The sequence below is a fragment of the Dicentrarchus labrax genome, unplaced genomic scaffold (genome assembly GCF_905237075.1).
Source record: "Dicentrarchus labrax unplaced genomic scaffold, dlabrax2021, whole genome shotgun sequence".
In the NCBI taxonomy this organism is placed as follows: domain Eukaryota; kingdom Metazoa; phylum Chordata; class Actinopteri; family Moronidae; genus Dicentrarchus; species Dicentrarchus labrax.
The window spans coordinates 13,152,006-13,170,319 of record NW_026136703.1 but is presented as its reverse complement, the minus strand read 5'-3'; the positions used below and the strand labels follow the sequence as shown (position 1 = coordinate 13,170,319).

At 41.0% G+C, this 18,314-nt stretch overlaps 1 protein-coding gene across 1 annotated transcript; it reads left to right on the top strand.

The window, feature by feature from the left end:
- Window positions 1-2,817: 2,817 nt before the first annotated feature.
- Window positions 2,818-12,629, top strand: pkdccb (protein kinase domain containing, cytoplasmic b). The gene is made up of 7 exons (XM_051394392.1): window positions 2,818-3,564; window positions 4,290-4,421; window positions 6,190-6,461; window positions 6,785-6,864; window positions 7,181-7,288; window positions 11,084-11,260; window positions 11,623-12,629. The coding sequence occupies exons 1-7, from the start codon at window positions 2,944-2,946 to the stop codon at window positions 11,727-11,729; spliced, it is 1,497 nt and encodes a 498-aa protein (XP_051250352.1). The 5' UTR covers window positions 2,818-2,943; the 3' UTR covers window positions 11,730-12,629.
- Window positions 12,630-18,314: the final 5,685 nt, after the last annotated feature.

Genomic DNA, 18,314 nt, shown 5'->3' with positions numbered 1-18,314 from the left:
CAAGTGTGATGTAGAAACCTGAAGCCACCAGTGCACAAACACTGAGAATGGACTTTACAGAAGTAGGAGCAGGAAAACCTGCTGGATACAACAATGAAATGGAAATGGATAACATATTCATAGCTATTTTTAATGATGTAGATGGAATAGATGCCTTTTTATAGATTTAATGTGGATATATATACATGTCTGGAGGGGATCTATACGCTTTTATAAGACATAGTATAAGCTGTAGGTGACAAATGCATACGTATTAGAATTAGGGCCTAAAAGTAGCCTAAGCTGCTTCCTTAATGTTTCTGTTGCATTACAGTAATAAATATTTAAACGTTTCAGTGCAGTGCTGCTAATTTAACTACTTACATATCTGATAGCTAAGACACCATTTATAAATGTATACATTTACTATTTGTGACTGGTGGCTTTGATAATGATTAATTAATCATTTACTAATCCTTTATAGATCAGTTATAAGCCATTAATAAGAACAACTTTAGTGTTGCCAGTTGTGGAAATATCTCTTTGAGTAGCTGAACTGTTTGATCATTAGCATTTATTAATGGATTAATATGGATTATTACGGTATTATTATTACCAAAATGAAAAAGGATTTTTCACAAACCCACCAGTTGTTCTCACAAATGTTTATAGCTGATCTGTAAAGAATTAGCAAATAATGTATTAATCACTCATAAAACAAGCAGTTACAACTTATAAACCCTTTATAAAGGGTGCCTTATTAGGAAGTAGTACTGCATGGTCCAGTAATTCATCACATTACTATTATCTTGTGTTTTCCATGCAAAATTCTTGCCTGCCAATAAGCCAATACAGTCAAAACATAGTGAAGTATGCACAATGTTTCCGTCTGAAATGTTGTGGAGCACAATTACAAAGGAAATCTTTAAGTAGTATCTCAAAATCCTCTTTAGTGAATGTACTTTGTTACTTTCCTCTAAAGAGACAAAGAGACTCAGAGAAAGGATTTTCAAGCTTTGTGCTGGTTAAGATAGGATTGTGCAAAAAGAAAGATCAAATGGGGGTTCATTTTTTATTCTAAATATATAGTTTTTAAAGTATTTCATCAGTTTGATATTGATCGTTAGCTTTACTGTTTCCCAAGAAATATCTGGATTAAATTGGGTTTTGGGTGGGTTTGGGAAAGTTGTTCTAGCTTTCATATAATGAAGCAAAGAAGTGAGAAGAAGAAAAAAGGCAGAAAAGAAAACAGAATAGGACTTTGGGCCACTTATTAAGAGACCGGCTCTAAAGAAAGGCGAAACTGTGACACAGCAGACCTGTGTGACTTGCTGCTAATGAGGCGGCCGCTGGTCTGGCTCCGGTTATAAATATGAATCATGGTGCAGGGCCTTTGTGTCTGAGGGGCCACCTTGAAAAAAAAAAAAAAAAAAGAAATGATTTATTGGAAGAAAGGCAAAGATCGGGGAAAAGGAGGGTGTAAGAAAGTTTTGTGGGAGAGATAAAAGTCTTTCATGGCTTTAAATGAGAAGCAGAGACAGTGGGGGGGGGGATATCTTTCCTTTCATCTCAATAATGAAGCCTAGTTTATATCTACTGGTGCTTCAGTGAGTCATGATGTTCAAAACTGATTCATACACAGTAAAATGGGTTGATTAAGCGTCTCACCCGACTGATCCAGAGCTGTTACATGCTTTATCCTTTATGCTCAAAGGATGCAGTTGAAAGCTCCGACAGCTAGTAAGTGGACCTTTGAGCTTAGACTTTCTTTACAATCTTCATGCTCAAGTGTTTATGTGCAATATTGTCGTCAGACTCAACAAAGGCCTGCTATGTTGGCGGTTGGCATGGAGCTTTCTGAACAGCCTGTGCTGCAGCTGACATGGCTAATGCCTTGCTGACTTCAGACACTGATTAACTTACACTGCTCAGCCTGCTACACACACACACACACACACACACACACGCACACACACGCACGCACACAAACACACAACACCCAAATACACACGTACCCAAAGCCGACAGGCACGTACTGGATACCAGACACACATATAATGAGAGGCTGAGGAGAGGGGGTTTGGCTTCTGGCTGGTACAGAGGTGACAGCCATAGTAATTTCCTGTGGCAGATCTCTGTGTAGTGAGTAGTGATGCGAAGGGAAACACTTCATTACAGCTTCAGTTGCTGCCTCACGAGCTGTGAAACAAACACAGTTGGATAAATAAAGCTACATCAGGGCAATACGCCATAAAAGATTGTGTGGAAACAAAGAGCAGAGTAATGTGTTTCTGTGCAATGTTTCTGAACAGTAATAAATAATTTTCTGGAAAGGATTGTCCATGAGTGAAGAGAAAAGGGTGTTTTGCTGCCACCTGTTGGTCAGATTGTGCAGGTGACAGCAGTCCATCTGTCTCTCTATAATACTGTAAAACGCACAGGAGCATGCAAACTGTCATTATATTTATGTTGAACAACATTTTAACACAATCTTTAGCAGATATTTTGAAATACATTAATGAGCATAATAATTAAAATTACTTTAAGGTTATTTTTATAATCAAACTTTATAATCAAAGTTCAAATGTAAAGATTTAGATTATTTTTCCTTCTTTGTGTGTCTGTGTTAATTGGAATGTAATTTATTATTCGCCCACTGAATGAATTTCTGTGACCACAGCCGTCTGATTGCGGTTGTAAAATCAGCTGCGGAGAGCGCTTTGACACGCGGATTGAGTGACAACATGAGGTCGAGCTCTCCTGCGAAGTTGTTCAACGGGTGTAAAGTTACGAGCGGACAGGACACACCTCTAGAGGGAGTTCCCGGGGAGGTGGAAACAAGGAGCTGATCACATCTCCGGCAGAAAAGTCGGGAGCCCTTTCACTTGGAGCGAGCGGTCGTCAGGTCCGAGCCTGAGGCCGTGCGTCTTTTTCAAACAGCAGTAGCCGTGCCAGGAGAGGAAAATGCCCGGGATGGGCAACTCTTTACGCGCGGCTGCCCTCCTGGCTTTCGTGGTTCTTTCTATCTTGGTGTCACTCTTGATTAGCAGCGTGCAGCAGTTCGGAGCTAGAATATCTCACTTTTCCAACGCAACTCTTGCTGATGATGAGGGGGAGTCTGCGTCGCTCCGCGGGGCGTTGATCCACCAGCTGAACGAGAGGCGCAAAGAAATCATTCCGCTACTTTTACCACATGATGATGATGCTGATGAAAACGGACTGTCCGGGGAGAGCCGACATTCTTCCCAAAATGATCAAGCGCTAGACTCGACTTTGGATTACGGTCTGTGGAATGAGATCACGCATGGCTCCAGGAAAGCGCATATGGATGAAATGGGCTGTGATTCTCTGGTGGACATGCAGGCGGTGGAGATCCTCGGGTCTGGATACACCAAACTGGTTGTCAAAGTGAATCTCGCCGGAGGTCAGCCCGTGGCGTTAAAACTCGTCAACGAGCAGGGCATAGACATGGGGAAGTGTGTGGAGGATTTTAAAGATCCTCAAGGCTGCCGTGAACTCGTTTCTTATAAACTGAAGAAGGAAATAGTCCTGTTGCAGAGGCTGCAGCATCCAAACGTCATTAAGGTAAAGTGCTCCCTCTGCCTGCCTTGTGTGCATACATCTACAGACTTTTTCTAAAGTTTTTATACAGAAAGAATTAAGATTCAGGTACAAATGTCTTTATCATCCATTACATACAATATATTTTATTGCGATGTTAAATAATATAGGCCATTAGAAGCTCACTTTTGAAGAGTGGAACTACTGCTGGAATATTAATATTAAGATTTTCCATAATACAAGTACCACTGCTCAGATTTTCCTTTGTCTGGCACACACTGAGCTGGATGAAAGGCCTCACTGGCTGTGCAGGACCTTCCCATGTAATTAAATTAAATTCACTGACCCTCTTCTGACCTTTTGGGTCCAGTTTGGCAGGAGCAGACAATGTGCCTCTGTCCTCTCTACTATCCCTGGTTGCATCTGAAACCCCCAGCGCTTATTCACTCAAACCATTATGGCCCAATTTAGAACTAGTTTTGAACCAAACGGACGACTTTCTTACAGCAGTCGTGTGACGGAAGTGTGTGTCCAACAGCTCGAATGATTAATTTCACAAGTGTACACAGCACATTCCCTTGTCAAAGTCACAAGTCTGAGCTGCATAGAGCATGGTTGGCAGAACATCATGTCCTCTTAATTTCCCCCTATGTTCAGACACTTTTAGCCTTTCACTTGTTTCTGTAGAGTTAAAACACCATTTGCTCTAATTTACTGTTGACTAACCACAGTTATTCTCCCCTCCACAGCTCAAAGGTCACTGTGCAGGAGATGCGGGAGGAAGAGGAGTAGAGGGGGGGAGAGTCACAGTCATTCTGGAGCAGGGGAATCCTCTCCAGATGATCCAGCTGCTCCAGAGTCCCTGGGAGGACAGATTCAGGGTAAAGCACATTATTTCCCACTTCCAGCTGTCGATACGCATGCTCATGTCATTTAACTCTTTACGCTACACTGCACACTGCCAGGCTGAAGGTCTTGTAATTTGTTTGCGAGCCTTCCTGCTCCTCCTGGCAGGAGAGATGAAGGTTGAAAGATGAGGGAGGCAGACATTTGAAACTCCTGGAGGTCCGACATCTGTCCCTCGGTGTATTTGATCAGGCCTAGGCTGGAATGGAGATGGGTCCTGGAGTTAATCCACTGCAGGCTTGGAATGTCATCTCATCCCTCACAAACACACACACACACACACACACACCCACACACACCCACACGCCCAGAGAGAGCTTAAAGTCAACCCCCATCACAGGTATGCTCACAGTGGGAGTCAACAGAGGCTGAATTTACACTCCAGGGATCCGTGTGTGTGTGTGTGTGTGTGTGTGTGTGTGTGTGTGTGTGTGTGTGTGTGTGTGTGTGTGTGTGTGTGTGTGTGTGTCTTCGCGCATGGATGTGTTTGAAAGAGAAAGAAAGGATGGGTGGAAGAGAAAAAAATATGTCACAGCATGCATGCTTTGATTTGGATTAGCAAAAGTAACATCACAGCCTGCAAGTATCATCTCAACCATGGGCCTCATTTTGCTGCATCACCCAAATAGCCGTTCATAATACCCCCCTCGAGCTGCTCGGCCCCTTTCAGCTACGTTGCATCTGCGAAGGCTACAGTAATCCAGGGGTGTTTGGTTTCACCCAGGCCTGTTATTACTGCTCTTCGATCCCACCAAGTGACGTCCAGGAGACTCGGTGCATTACCTAACACTGCAGCTATGTTTGTAGTGTGACAGGATCATTTCATGCTCTGTCAGTGCGTTGCTAATGCCTTTATTTTGCCGTTAGTAGCCTACTTATTTTCTCTTTCTGTTTTTATTATAGGATTTAAATAGTACTATAAAAACAGTCTCAGGAAATGGCTTGCAAATGTGGTTGGTGAAACGTCTTAAAAGTGAATAACACTGTTTTTGCGAGACGTAAGGTTTTTATATTTTACCGTTTTTAGCTGTATAATGAAACTTAATTACATTGTCCAGTGTGACACTTTTTCAGGATCAAAACAAGTCTGTTTTTAGTTTGACCACCAAGATTTTTTTGGTTAATCCAATTTTGTTTTTCAAAGGGTTTTATTTGATGAAAAAAGTTGGAATGTTGTTGTTGTTGTAAACTCATTTTTGGAGCTACAAGTAAGGCTGCAACTTACTTTTATTTTCATTAATCACTTCTTTTTTATCAGTGGATCAATTAGTCATTTATCTAGAGTTCTCAATCAACAGAAAATTACTAACAATTATTGATAATTAGATAACAATTTGTGTTATTTTGAACCAAAAATGCGAAACTGTTCACTGCTTTCCAGTTTTTGCTAGTTTCCTTTTGTCGTCTTCGACTGTAAACTGAGCACTGAGCAGTTTATGTGCAAACGTTAAATCCATTATAAATGTCAGCCAGAGCCCAAAGTGACATCCATAAGTTGCAGTTTTTGTCTGACCAACATTAGAAAACCCTAAAATATTAAATTTGAAATTGTATAAAACAGCAAAACAATTAACAAATCCAAATTATTTATTATAATTGTCACAGATTTTCTGTTGACTACAGTAACTAATTGTTTCAATTATGTACAAGGTTTCTGGAGTTACAAGGACAATATCTTTCTCTTTAACTACATTTGCTGATCTTCAGCTGATCAGGTTTTGGCATGTCTGATCTCCTCCCCAGGTGTGTCTGGACCTGGTCAGGCTCCTCCACTTCCTGTCCCAGTCTCCTCTGGGCTCCGTGGCTCTGCTGGATTTTCAGCCCCGGCAGTTTGTCACCGTGTCCGGCGAACTTAAGCTCACAGACCTTGATGACGCGAGTGCCGAGGAGACCTCTTGTCAGACTGACGCAGACTGCACCCTCCAGTTTCCACACAGAAATTTCACTCTGCCTTGCTCTGCTCGGGGAGTGTGTGAGGGCCTGAGTGAGAAGAGAAACATTTACAACGCTTATAGGTAAGAAAAGCGACAGTTTTACTGCGTGATAGACGTGTGATGGATGGATGGATGGAGTAGCTACATGGATGACTGCTTAAATATAAGTCCAACTGACACCTAAAATGTTGTTGATAGTAAAGCCATAAAGCTTGATGGTGTGATGAATAAATTGGTACACTCAGTGGAAAGAAGGAGTCTTTTCAGTTTAAAAAGCCTTCAGATTTTTGACAGCTTTATGGACTGTTTGTTTTAACACCAGCGTGAGACAAGTCATGTTCTGTGGGAACTATGTGATGGGGCTTGTCTGTGTTTCTGAATGAGTTGTCTTTGCCTTGCCCCAGGTATTTTTTCACCTACCTGCTGCCTCACCAGGCCCCACCCGGGCTCACACACCTGGTAGACCACATCATGAACTCAACAGGTGAGAACGAGAGAGACGTCTTGACATGACGCGACGTTAACTATTGAAGATCAGAAAGCGAATCATTCCATCATGGCAGTCGTGTAATGACACGCCTGACTCTAAGTGCTTCTTTTAATGAGCTCGACAAGATGCTTCATGACATGTAACACTGTAATGTATACAATTTGTTCTTTGTTAAGATCACACAACTGGGATTAGAGAGGAGAGCTCAGTGAGGGGAAAAGAAACAAACATTGGATGTGTATGGCTTTATGACTTTATGTCTGTAGTCAGTTAGATCTTTTAGGAGATTTAATACATTGTGTGTGTCCAGGGGAGCTGAAAGCTGACATCAATCAAACGCTGGAGGCCTTTGAACACATCCTCCTCCTCTACAAGTCTGGCCTGCACCTGGACAACCTGCCTCCATCAATAATCAGAGGTAAGAGCTTGTGGAATGAAGGCTGCTTTTTATAAAGTACAGTGGGCCCTCTTGTACGACCCTTTTCTTTATTTTTTCTTGCCTTTTTTTGATCCCCCCCCCCCCCATTTTTTGAGAAAACTCAGTCTGCACCTCTGTTTTCATTTTGTATCTTTGAAAAAAAAAATTAAGGGGGGTGTTTCTCCCGCTCAGGCTGTTTTGACAGGTTTATTAGGCAGCTGGAATGAGAGGACAAGACCAACAAAGTGGGATTAATCCTGCATGTCTCTGGCTCAGAAAGCACAGTCGGAGTTCATTTAAAAAAACAGTGCTGGGATTACTTTCAGTTTTTCTTTACGTAAAGAATGTTCTGTTTAGTCCTTTTCCCTTTCAGGGTCGTCATATAGAGATTTCTCTGAACATTTTGTCCAACTTTTGAATTCTTAAAAAAAAATAACTACAGTTCACATATTTTCGCCTTTTGAGTATAGCCAGTTATTCTTTTGCAAACTTTCCGTCCCACTTCAGTATAAACCCTGAAAGTCCTTCACTTTTCTTCTCTTCAACTCGCCTCCACTCACTCCTCTGCAGCCCCCTTCCCCTCCCACCGTTCCTCTCAGCTCTATGAAATATTAATAACAGAATGACTGGCTGCGTTCCTGTGGTGAGATTTTCCGTCCCCCAGATGCTGGACTGTTTATATAGCAGCGCTTTGTGAATTTAATCACAGATTCAGGGTAAAGAGGCCTGGGCGCTGAGGCTGACACCAGGAGGGAATGTTTCAGCTTAACAAGGAGGTGGCATGAGTCAACCCTGCTGCTGCTAAGTGTGTGTGTGATAAGAGCTAAAAAAAAAAAATGTGTGTGTGTTCAAATTATTTCGCCATATTGTAGGTTTTGATTAAACAGAAGTTGTTTTTGGGTGGAGGAAGAGCCTGGTAATGTTAATTTAATGAAGTTTAACCTAGTTTATTTTATAGTTTGACATAAAGGCAAATACATGTATTCACGTTTCTTCCGAGAGTTAGATGAGAAGATTAATACTACTCTCTCACAGTAAGGCTATCTGTCCAGTAAATATACAGCTGCAGCTAGCAGCTGGTTAGCTTAACCCTAGCATACAGACTGTAAACAGGGAGAAACAGATAGCCTAGCTCTATCTTAAAGTTTAAAAATGCTTGTTATTGGCACGTTATGTGTTTTTTGTTAAAGGGATTTTGGTTAAAGTCTCTGGAAGTTACTGCTACCAGCGAAAGATATAGTCCAACACATAACCTCATGTTAAAGTAAATAAATTAAACCAACCTCCTATTTGGTTTAGTTTATTTTTAGTTACAGTTAAAGCATGGTTTTAGTAAAAATGCGTATTTTTTTTCTTGTTGAGAGTCAGGAGTATATGTCCAGTAAATATACAGCTATAGCTAGCAGCCAGTTAGCTTAACCCTCGCATGCAGACTGGGGCAAAAAGCTGCCATGCTGTGTCCCGAGCTAACGCTATTTGAGAAGGAAGTTACTGGTCCCTGGCAAGAAGTAGTGTGGCAATAAAATGTCATTGTTGTGGTTTTTTTTGGTTTTTGTACAGAGTAAACAAACAGGATATAATGTGTTAGTTAGTGAGCTTTAGAGGTGCTGGTATGTCGATTTTATCTTCTTCTTTTTTTACCGTTAGACAGATAAAGGCTAGCTGTTTACACGTTTCCCGTCTTCATGTTAAGCGAAGCTAACCTGCAGCTGGCGTTAGCTCCATATTAATGTACATACGGGAGAGTTTTTATCTAACTCTCACCAAGAAAGCAAAGAAACGTATTACCAAATCTGTTTCTTTAAATCATTTAAAAAAACAGATTTGTGCAATTGTGTATTTAAAAACACATGGATTCATTAACTTTACTTCACTCAGAAGAGAAAAAAAGTAGAATCGCAGCCAAAGACATAACTAGCTTGATAAAAGTGTGTGTGTGTGTGTGTGTGTGTGTGTGTGTGTGTGTGTGTGTGTGTGTGTGTAAGACATCATCAGTTCCCAAGTCTTAATTTGAAATTGCTGACAGATGGAGATTCATTGGTAATGTGGACGTAACTTTTCCACTGCTGAGATCATCTGTGATTTGATGGCCAGAATCTGGTAAAGATGCAGTTTCTTAAAGCGGCTGTTGCTGCAAGTATTACTTTAGTTGTGCGCTGAAAAACAAAGAGTGGATTCATTTAGGTCCTGAGCGCTGTCGTAACTACTGTATGATATTCTATATAATAATATAAAAGGAAGGCTGTTTTCCCGTCCTTCATCTTAAACACAAAGCCCTTATATTCATATATCTCTGTCTCCTCAACAGCTGAGGCCTAGTTCCTCAACAGGCCTCATTTTTTTTTCTCCCATGAGAAGGATCCTCGAAACACTCCTTCTCCTTGTTCCTTTTTCTTAGGCCCAGAAGGCAGATCCTTGTGTCTTTTTCCTCTTAACAATACCCCCACACACACCGGCTCCTGCCATTTAGGAAGGTTAACAGTTTGTAACAGTGTGCCTCCTCCGTACGGACTCACAGACAAGGCTTTTGTCCTGTTCTTGTGTGTGTGTGTGTGTGTGTGTGTGTGTGTGTGTGTGTGTGTATGAGAGAGAGGGAGAGAGAGAACACATGTGTGCATGCCTCTTTCTCATGGCTCCTGCTAATGTGTAGCAGATGATTTAAGGCCAGATCCACAAGACGTCTGACTGAAAAAGTTATAATGATGAATGTAACGCAAATGTTGGGCAGGAGAGAGTTGAATGAAGTGATGTTTCAGTGCTGGGTAATAGTTTGAGAGAGAGAGGCTCAATGGTGTCAAATGGAGATTCTTTTAGACATAATAGACTTAGACGGTTCTGGGTTGGAATTTAAATGTTTAACCAAGACAGTAGTGTATTTGTCACTGCTGAAAAAGTCACTTATTGATTAGTACTGTCGACAGAAAATAATCAGCTAAAATACCAAATGAGGTGGTTTCAGCTTCTCACTTGAAAGGAGTTGCTGCTTTTCTTTCGCACTTGTTAAAGTAAAATGAAATATCTTTGGGTTTTGGACTGTTGGTCGGACAAAACAAGCAATTTGAAGATGTCATCTTGGCCTCTGGGAAGTAAAAAATGTCATAAAAAGTAATTTTTCCCTATTTTCTTACATTTTATTGACAAAACAATTAAGAAAATAATTGGCAGATTAATCAATAATCAATATAATAGTTAGTTGGAGCACTATTTGTCATAAATAATGGGGGAAAAAATTTAAAAGGTTCATCTTCAGGTTAACTTTATGTAGTTTCTTGTGAACATGTACATGCTTAGATACAAAAAATATTTTGTAAGAAAATATTTGTAGGTACATTTCAGGGCTGTGAGATGTTTTTCTATACACAATGTATGTAATCGTTTACAGGATAGACACATGTCAATGAGTACTTAGTATTTTTTTAATCGTGATAAAACACAAGCTTTCTTTGTTAAACATTCTTCTGTTTCTACGACTGCCAGCAGACTAGACATTATAATCAACAACAATATAAGTTAATGTATCTCACACCTTTTAAACCTGTTAATCATAATCGCATTAGGAATCCCTTCGAGCCAGTTAGCACTCTGTATTTACATGACAAAGACTCTGTATTTTAACCGTGAACCTGTTTTCCTGGTTGTTCTTCATGTTCTTATCCTTATTCTCTTTTATTCGATGCTTGATGGTGTCAGTTTCCCCCTCAGGGATCATTAAACTTTCATCTTATCCTCAGAGAGTGCTTCCAAATCTTTCAGTAGCCTCATGTATTGAAGTGGCATCTCCTCTTCTGTGGTTAGATTACACCGTGATGCGAGGCATGGGGACCTCTGGGAACGTGGAGTACCGCTGCTGGCCGTCCTACAGCCAGCAGGGCTGCGTGCTGTCGGTCCACAGTGCCAGAGAGGCAGCGTACATCTGTAACTCACATTCTCAGTGCAACAGCTTCACTCTGACGGGACAGAGGACATGGACGGGTTAGTAAAGACAACCATGAACTCCTTTATTTTCCTCTGTCTGGAATGTTTCTTTTTTTGTCATCTATGTTTTAACAGCTCATTTAAGTCTGAATAAAACTCATTACATAAATTAAAGCCTCATGCACAAATACTGAAAATGTTCTATAATTACTCAGTAAATCAAGCCTGGCACATGACTAAGACTGCTGGGTAAACAAACGCTGCTTCTTTAATCTTTTCATGGAGCTTTTGAATGTTGAACTGTATACAGTTATTAACGATATCAAGTCAAAGCATGTTACTTCATTGATGTTGCCGATGTGTTTAACATGGCTCTCTTCCTCTTTTTTTTTTTTTTTTTCCCCCATCGTGCTTTGCAGGTCGCTTCCTGGCCTCCTTCAGGAGCAGCTTCAGTAGTCTGGTGCCTGATGGGACATCAGAGGTGTATGTGAAGAAAACCAAAGCTCCTGAAACTTCCACGGTGTGACACAAACAACAAACAGACCAATCCTGCTTCCGTCGATCCGGAGTCATTACGGAGAAGGGATGAGAGATGACACGCAGTTGGTGATGTGAAGCAAAGCAAAATGTCGCGCTCAAGATGAGAACCGCATCCTCCTCGCGGACACGTTGAACTCAGCTCAGCTCCGCAGGAGGAGCGCAGAGGCTGGGCTGAGGAGGAGGCGTTTGAAGTGAGGCAAGTGAATGTGATGTATTTATAGGGCTTCTGCTCAGTGACTGTTTGATCTGCCTGCCAGCTCGCTGCCGCTGCCAACTACTATTTAAAGGGATTTCCCTTCAGGTACAATTAAGGAGGGGAGAGCCTTGCACCCTCAACATGTTTTTTTTCCTACCTTGTCTTTATTTGCCATGTGTGTTGGCTTTCCTTGTGAGGCCGGGTCCCCGTTGTAGGATTTTTTAAGCCAAAGAGGTAATAAGAACAGCCGCTGCAGCTCAGTGTTTGAAGCCTGAGGACGAGAAAAGAAAACAAGCTCTTATACAAATACACTTTGATGTTAATGCGCTGAGGTTGTGGCTGTTTTTTCATGGTTCCCTGGCTTAGCTGCGCTGTGGTATGAGATGGCAACAACCATGTAAGCATTTACACATCAACAATGAGCAAAGATGATTAAAACCATTCCAGAGCAAGTCTGTTTTTACATACTTTTGTAAACTTAGTTTATAGTGCTTAGTTCGTAAATATTTATATGATCGAATGAAATGTAATTGTTCTTACATGATTGTGCATTATAGCTTACGTGCACCTTGTGGGTGAAATTTTTATTTTCAATGAAAAATTATTCACTTCAGTGTTTTTTTTTATACTTCACTTATTGTAATTGTACAGTTTTACAATTTTTGTAATTATATAAATGTATTGTTTCTACTTCTTGCTGTTGTGGTCATTTACATTTTTATTGTTTTAAGTCTAACTATAACTAACTGCCTATTTATTTCTCATTAGCACTTGCGTGTGTGTGTGTGTGTGTGTGTGTGTGTGCAGTGGGGGAGGTGAGACTTGCATGTGTGTACTAACCTGGTTTTGTGTGTGTTTTAAATCCTTTATCTGTTCGCGTGGCCCCACATCTATATGTAGCCCATCTGAATGGGTGAAACTGCAAACCTATGGAGCTCCGCAGAGTTTGCACAATACCAGAGGAATGCATTCAAATGCCCCATCATGCTGAGCTCATTATGAGCCTTAATTAATACATGTAAATTAGCTTACTTACTGGCCCTTTCTTATGGTGAGAGAGGGGGCATTACTGTAAGACAAAGGCAGTCATCAGGACAATCAGAGTTCAATCTGCGGTTTGCACACGAATGGGCTTGCCATCTGTGCCTGCCAGGAGGTTGAGATAAGGGCAGGGCTGCAGGGTGGCAGGCTGAGGGATTTGTAAAGTCAGGACTTGTCGCAGCCACAGAGTCTCTGGTGGGAGAGAAAGAGCAGACCAAATACCAGTGATGTCCTGATATGAGCCAGAGACTTTAGTAATGTGTCATCCTCCAGTCTGCACATATTTTTCATGCTGTTGTTAAAAATTGGGGGAGGAAATCAAAAACTTAAATCTTGATGCTTGATGATAGTGGAACTATTTTTTAAATCTGTGTAATTATTTTAGTAATCCTAATATAAACATACTCAACATATTATTTGAGAAACACAAAATAATGTACAAATCAACTTTCATCGCAGGAAGAAAAACAAGCATCACAAATGAAAGTAAACCAAATTCTAGATAAGTTTGAATGTGGCGACTCTTTTTCCATTCAGCCATACTATACTGACTTGAAAGGGCATGCCCAGTCTACAAATTACACTTTTATGGCTGAGACACCGGGGAGGCCTCGGGGTCCTCTTTGCCTTATGTTGGCCCCTTGTTGTCTGGACAAAGCCGGCTGATTAGAGTCTGATTATGGAGATAAGGAGTCTGACTCAGGTTAGATAAGACCAAACCAACCCACTGGACCAACACAGCCGGAGAGACTAGAAGAACTGGTTAAATAGTGGTGGAATAATCCCCCACAAGAGTGTGTGTTTTATCTGTGCCTCGGCAAATAGACTTAAAACCTGACTGAAAGAACTGCAGATAGAAGAAAGAAAGATAGATAAAAACTTTAAGCACTTATTTGCTTTCTTGAGATTGTTACTGCTCTCAGGCCTGAACAGTGAAGATTAAGCTAATTAGCTTAGCTTAGCACAAAGACTAACCGACTAATTGGTTTAGTTTAGTTTTTTATACAGTTTTGGGGAAAACACGTATTTGGTGAGAAGATTTATAACATTCGTATACATTATCGGACTGGTAAATTCATAATTATAGCTAGCTTAAAGGACCAGTGTGTAGAATTGAGTAGTATCTAGCTGCAGATTGGAACTCCCTCACTTCACCCTCTCTTGGCGTCATAAAAAATGACGTTTTATAAGGTAACAAAAACATAACAATTAGTATTTTCAGGTGATTATACTCTAATGAAAACATACCTATGAATATTATATGCCAATAATGCAAATTGAGCTCTCATTTAACATAAGCACAGAAAACAAGGTAAAACGACAAGTCTGGCTCTATCCTAAGGTCACGTCGTTGTAGAAGGAAGTTCCTGGTCCCAGCGCATGACAAAATGTCTAAATATTCCTTTTAAAAAGTTTTGTTTCTCCTGTTCACAGATGCAAGTTAGGACTCAACAGTCATATCTCAAGAAACGGCCAACTCTTTAAGGTGTCCGACTCCATAAACTGGACAGTTTTATTCACAAATAAAGTCTTCACACTGATAACACAGAGCACGCCCCTTGAACATCTCCCAGTGATGAGCTTTATTTATTGAATGTTACAGCTGGGGTTCATCTTCCTTCACGTCAGCTCGGAGAAAAAAACGCCTGGCGTCTGACTGGTTTGTCTTGGCACTCCTTATGACAGAGCTAATGGATGTTCTGGCTTCGTTTGTAGCTTGCACATGTTGTTTTATGCTTAAATGTTATGAAACACATCACTAATGCAATCCAGTAACAGATTAATTAGGCTCTTCAGTTGAATATAGAGTACATTCGCAGCAAAACAATGCGTCTCTCTTCATATAGAGCTTTGTCAGAGAGCCCGGGGTTGGTGAATCAGCACAATGCTGTGTGGTTGTTCCAAGGTAGATCTTCACAGCACAGTTTTTGTATTCTCAGTTGAGTCTGAAAGTATTCCCTTTCTTCCCCCGACTTTGTTTATTTAGCTGGAAATATGTGTGGAGGTTTGAAGGTTGAGATGTTCTGAGCTTTTGTGTTTGTTTGTTTTGTTATGAAAGTCATTTTTTGTTTAGGGATGTTTTCATATGTGCATTGTGGTGAAACATGGTATCATGTGGTACTGCTGTCCACATGTTCATGTGTGGTACACTGTTCCTCTGTTTTTAACCGTGTAATTGACAAGTTGCTCTTTTCTAAAGGTTCAGGGAATGAGCGGGGGAGGAGAAAGATTGTTTTTTTTACTCAGCTCCATGCCCCTCCATTTCTGTTTTTTTAAGTTTCCAGTTTCACCCGACTTGTTTCCGTGGGGTTTTATTCATGACCTCCATCTGGAAATAATATATGTTCATGAAAACAAGCCATCAGCAATTTTAGGGAAGAGCTGTGTATGTGTGCATATGCGTGTGTGGAAGTGCAGTGAGGGGGACATTAGGGCCTCTTTTGTAGGGTTCAGGCTCCACCAATGTAACAGTATTAGTGCAGTGAAAAAGACATGTATGACTAAGCTAACAACCAAAGCCTCCATCATCCTCTCTTAAAATCCTGCTGCAATACATTTGTGGTCTGGCTAAAGTCTTTGATTCAAATGCAAAGTTAGTCATCAAATGTAAAAAACCGCAGCTGCTGGGAGAAATTACGTGTCAGGCAGGTCTTTGGCAAAAATGTTTGACCTTGGCTCAGCCTAAAAATATGCATTAACTCACTGAAAGCCTGCATAGTTCTGCAGGAAAGAAGATCTGGCTTGTGTTTGAGTTGTTCACAGGAGCGTATGCAGCCTGTGACGGGAGAGATAGAGCAGATATTCACTCGACTCCAGGCTCACAGAACACCTCTGTGCCTGTCTGCTGCCTTGGCTGCAGTACACAGGAGACCGGCCGGTCACACCTGAGAGCCTCTGAAGAGTAGCCAGACATTTAGCCGGCCTGTCCCGAGCACAGAGGCGTCTTAGTTTGCAGGGCGCTGTCTGTATATCTAACTGTCTAACTAACTATTTGTCTGTCTGCCTGTCTGCCTGGAGCCGATACAATCTCTTTTAGAGCCATAATGGCTTTAGCAGGCCCTGAAGGAGAGAGCAAGTAGGTGTGTGTGAGGAGAGGTTTTCATTTCTGCCTGTCTGTGTTGGGGGGTGTGTGTGGCTGGATCATGTTTTAAAAGCCCTGAAGTTAACCCCAGTCAAAAGGTTTATGCCTACCACTAAAGCCACAGAGGCATCTTGAAAGGTGTAATAGCTCACCGTTGTATCCAGTAACATCTCCGTGGACCCACTGCATAGTTTCCTGGCATGCAGCAAAACTGATTTGTACTGTAGTGCTGTACAATGTGCTTCAAAATAAACTGAAACTGATATACAAAAAAATCTGAATCAGAGCCAGCTTTTAAACAAAACCCTGGAATAGTTTATTTATTTCATGTTCAGTTTTTTATCTTTGCTGAATAGCTGTTTTTGGGAGCTTTGCGAAACCCTTTTTTGGTTATGAGATCTCCACATGTTCTGCTGCCCTGCAAACCCCCCACCCCCCATCCCAGCAGCAGTCTGGGCCATTTTTCTTTTGAAGCTCCCCTCTCCCCCCACTACTCTTTCTCACCAGTCCATCCATCATACAGAGTCTGTGGAACCTCCTCCTCCGTTTCTGCCACTGCCCTCCCTCTCTGTTTGAAACTGCTCCTTCAGGCCAAAACTTCCATAGCTTTACTATTAATTTAGGCCTCCGCCGCTGCTGTTAAATTGTTCCACTCCATATATAACTTCAACCCTCCATCAGTGTCCTCCTCCCGCCAGTCTTCCACTGCTCCCTTCTCCTTCCAAGTCACAGCCCACAAATGCTGTGAAGCATCTGGAGTTTCCCCCGTCTTTCAACTGGCTGAGACCTGAGGGCAGGGCTGCTGAGGATCAGGAACTGTGGTTTGTGTGTGTGCTGACTGAAACTGCTGTTCAAATCAAAGTGCCTGCCTTTTGTTGCGTGCTCTGGAATCCCCTCCGTCACACCTCGGCCGTTTCTCAGCGGGGGGACTATTGCCCCCAGCCAGAGGAAGTCTTCCTTCTCTACAGTTAATCCTCTACCAGAAATACACCAAGGCCCCCCTCTGAGGCACAGAATTATACACAAATTAAATGAATTTGTGTCTTCATGACTTTTAATTTGATACAGGTTTTCCAAGTTCTTCAAACAACTTTAGCCTGTATTTTGACCTTTTCATTTCCCCACAATAAACACACATTCTCCTCTCATCAATCTTGTTAATTCATAGACTTTTTTGGTTTTTCTTGCGACAGCTATGCAGATTTACAAGCCTGTGAGATGTGGAAGAAAGCCTTTTATCACGATCAAAAAGCACTGTCTGTCTTTTTTTAGCTATTCGGTGGACTTTTTGTACATAAATATACAGTGTGTTACTTGAAATCATGAAGTTTTGTATTGCTGATGGCTTTTTATATGTCTCACCAGATGTCTTGTTGTATTTTTGATGTCTGATGCAATATTTTATAATGTAATGGGCCAAAATATGTATGTACATATATTTTTTTGAAGTTGAATTTAACCAAGTAACAAAAAAATTAAAAAAGTTAACTTAACTAAGCAACAAACTATAATTGCAATTGTGTAAGTTGTTTTCATTCATTCTTCTTTGGCACAATGAAGTGCAGCTTCAGTTGCCTTGTGCAGGTTGTTAAAACTGTGGAGAGCTGTGAAGAGAGCTCTTAGCCACAAGTCCCCAATTAGGGTTCTGCCCACACAGCTATAAAACAGTTAGTGGAATCATTCAGAGGCTGCTAGATTTAACACTATTAAGACTTCATTAGTACCTGCATACACAACTGCTGCTGCCACGGGAGGATCATTAACATAGACCTGTTAAAGTAGGCTGGAGGCTCTTTCATCCAAATTAATTAAACTCCCTTTTGAACATCACCTGTAGTGGTCTTAATTCCTAAAAAGTATTATATTTTGATATGTGCAGACAATTTTCTATCTTTTTATCTTATAAGTGTGGAAGTCTAAACAAGGCAGGTCTCAAACACTAAGCTGCAGCTACAGTACCAGGAAGCAGTCTCTTATGAAGGCTAGAGTGCCATCTCACTAGTGAAGGTTTATCAATTCATTAAATTATCAACTTTTTATTACATTTAAATTTGATTTAAAAAATCTAACTGTTTTGTCTAAAATGATTATCTATTAGTTATTTCTATTTCTGTTCTTCTAATCTATTAGAGATTTGAAATACTATTTTTAAGGCTTTTAAACTGTAAATCACACTAGGGTACGACACAGCACCGCACTAACACACTGAAATGACGGACAATCCACATCTGAACTGCTGGCTAATTATATGG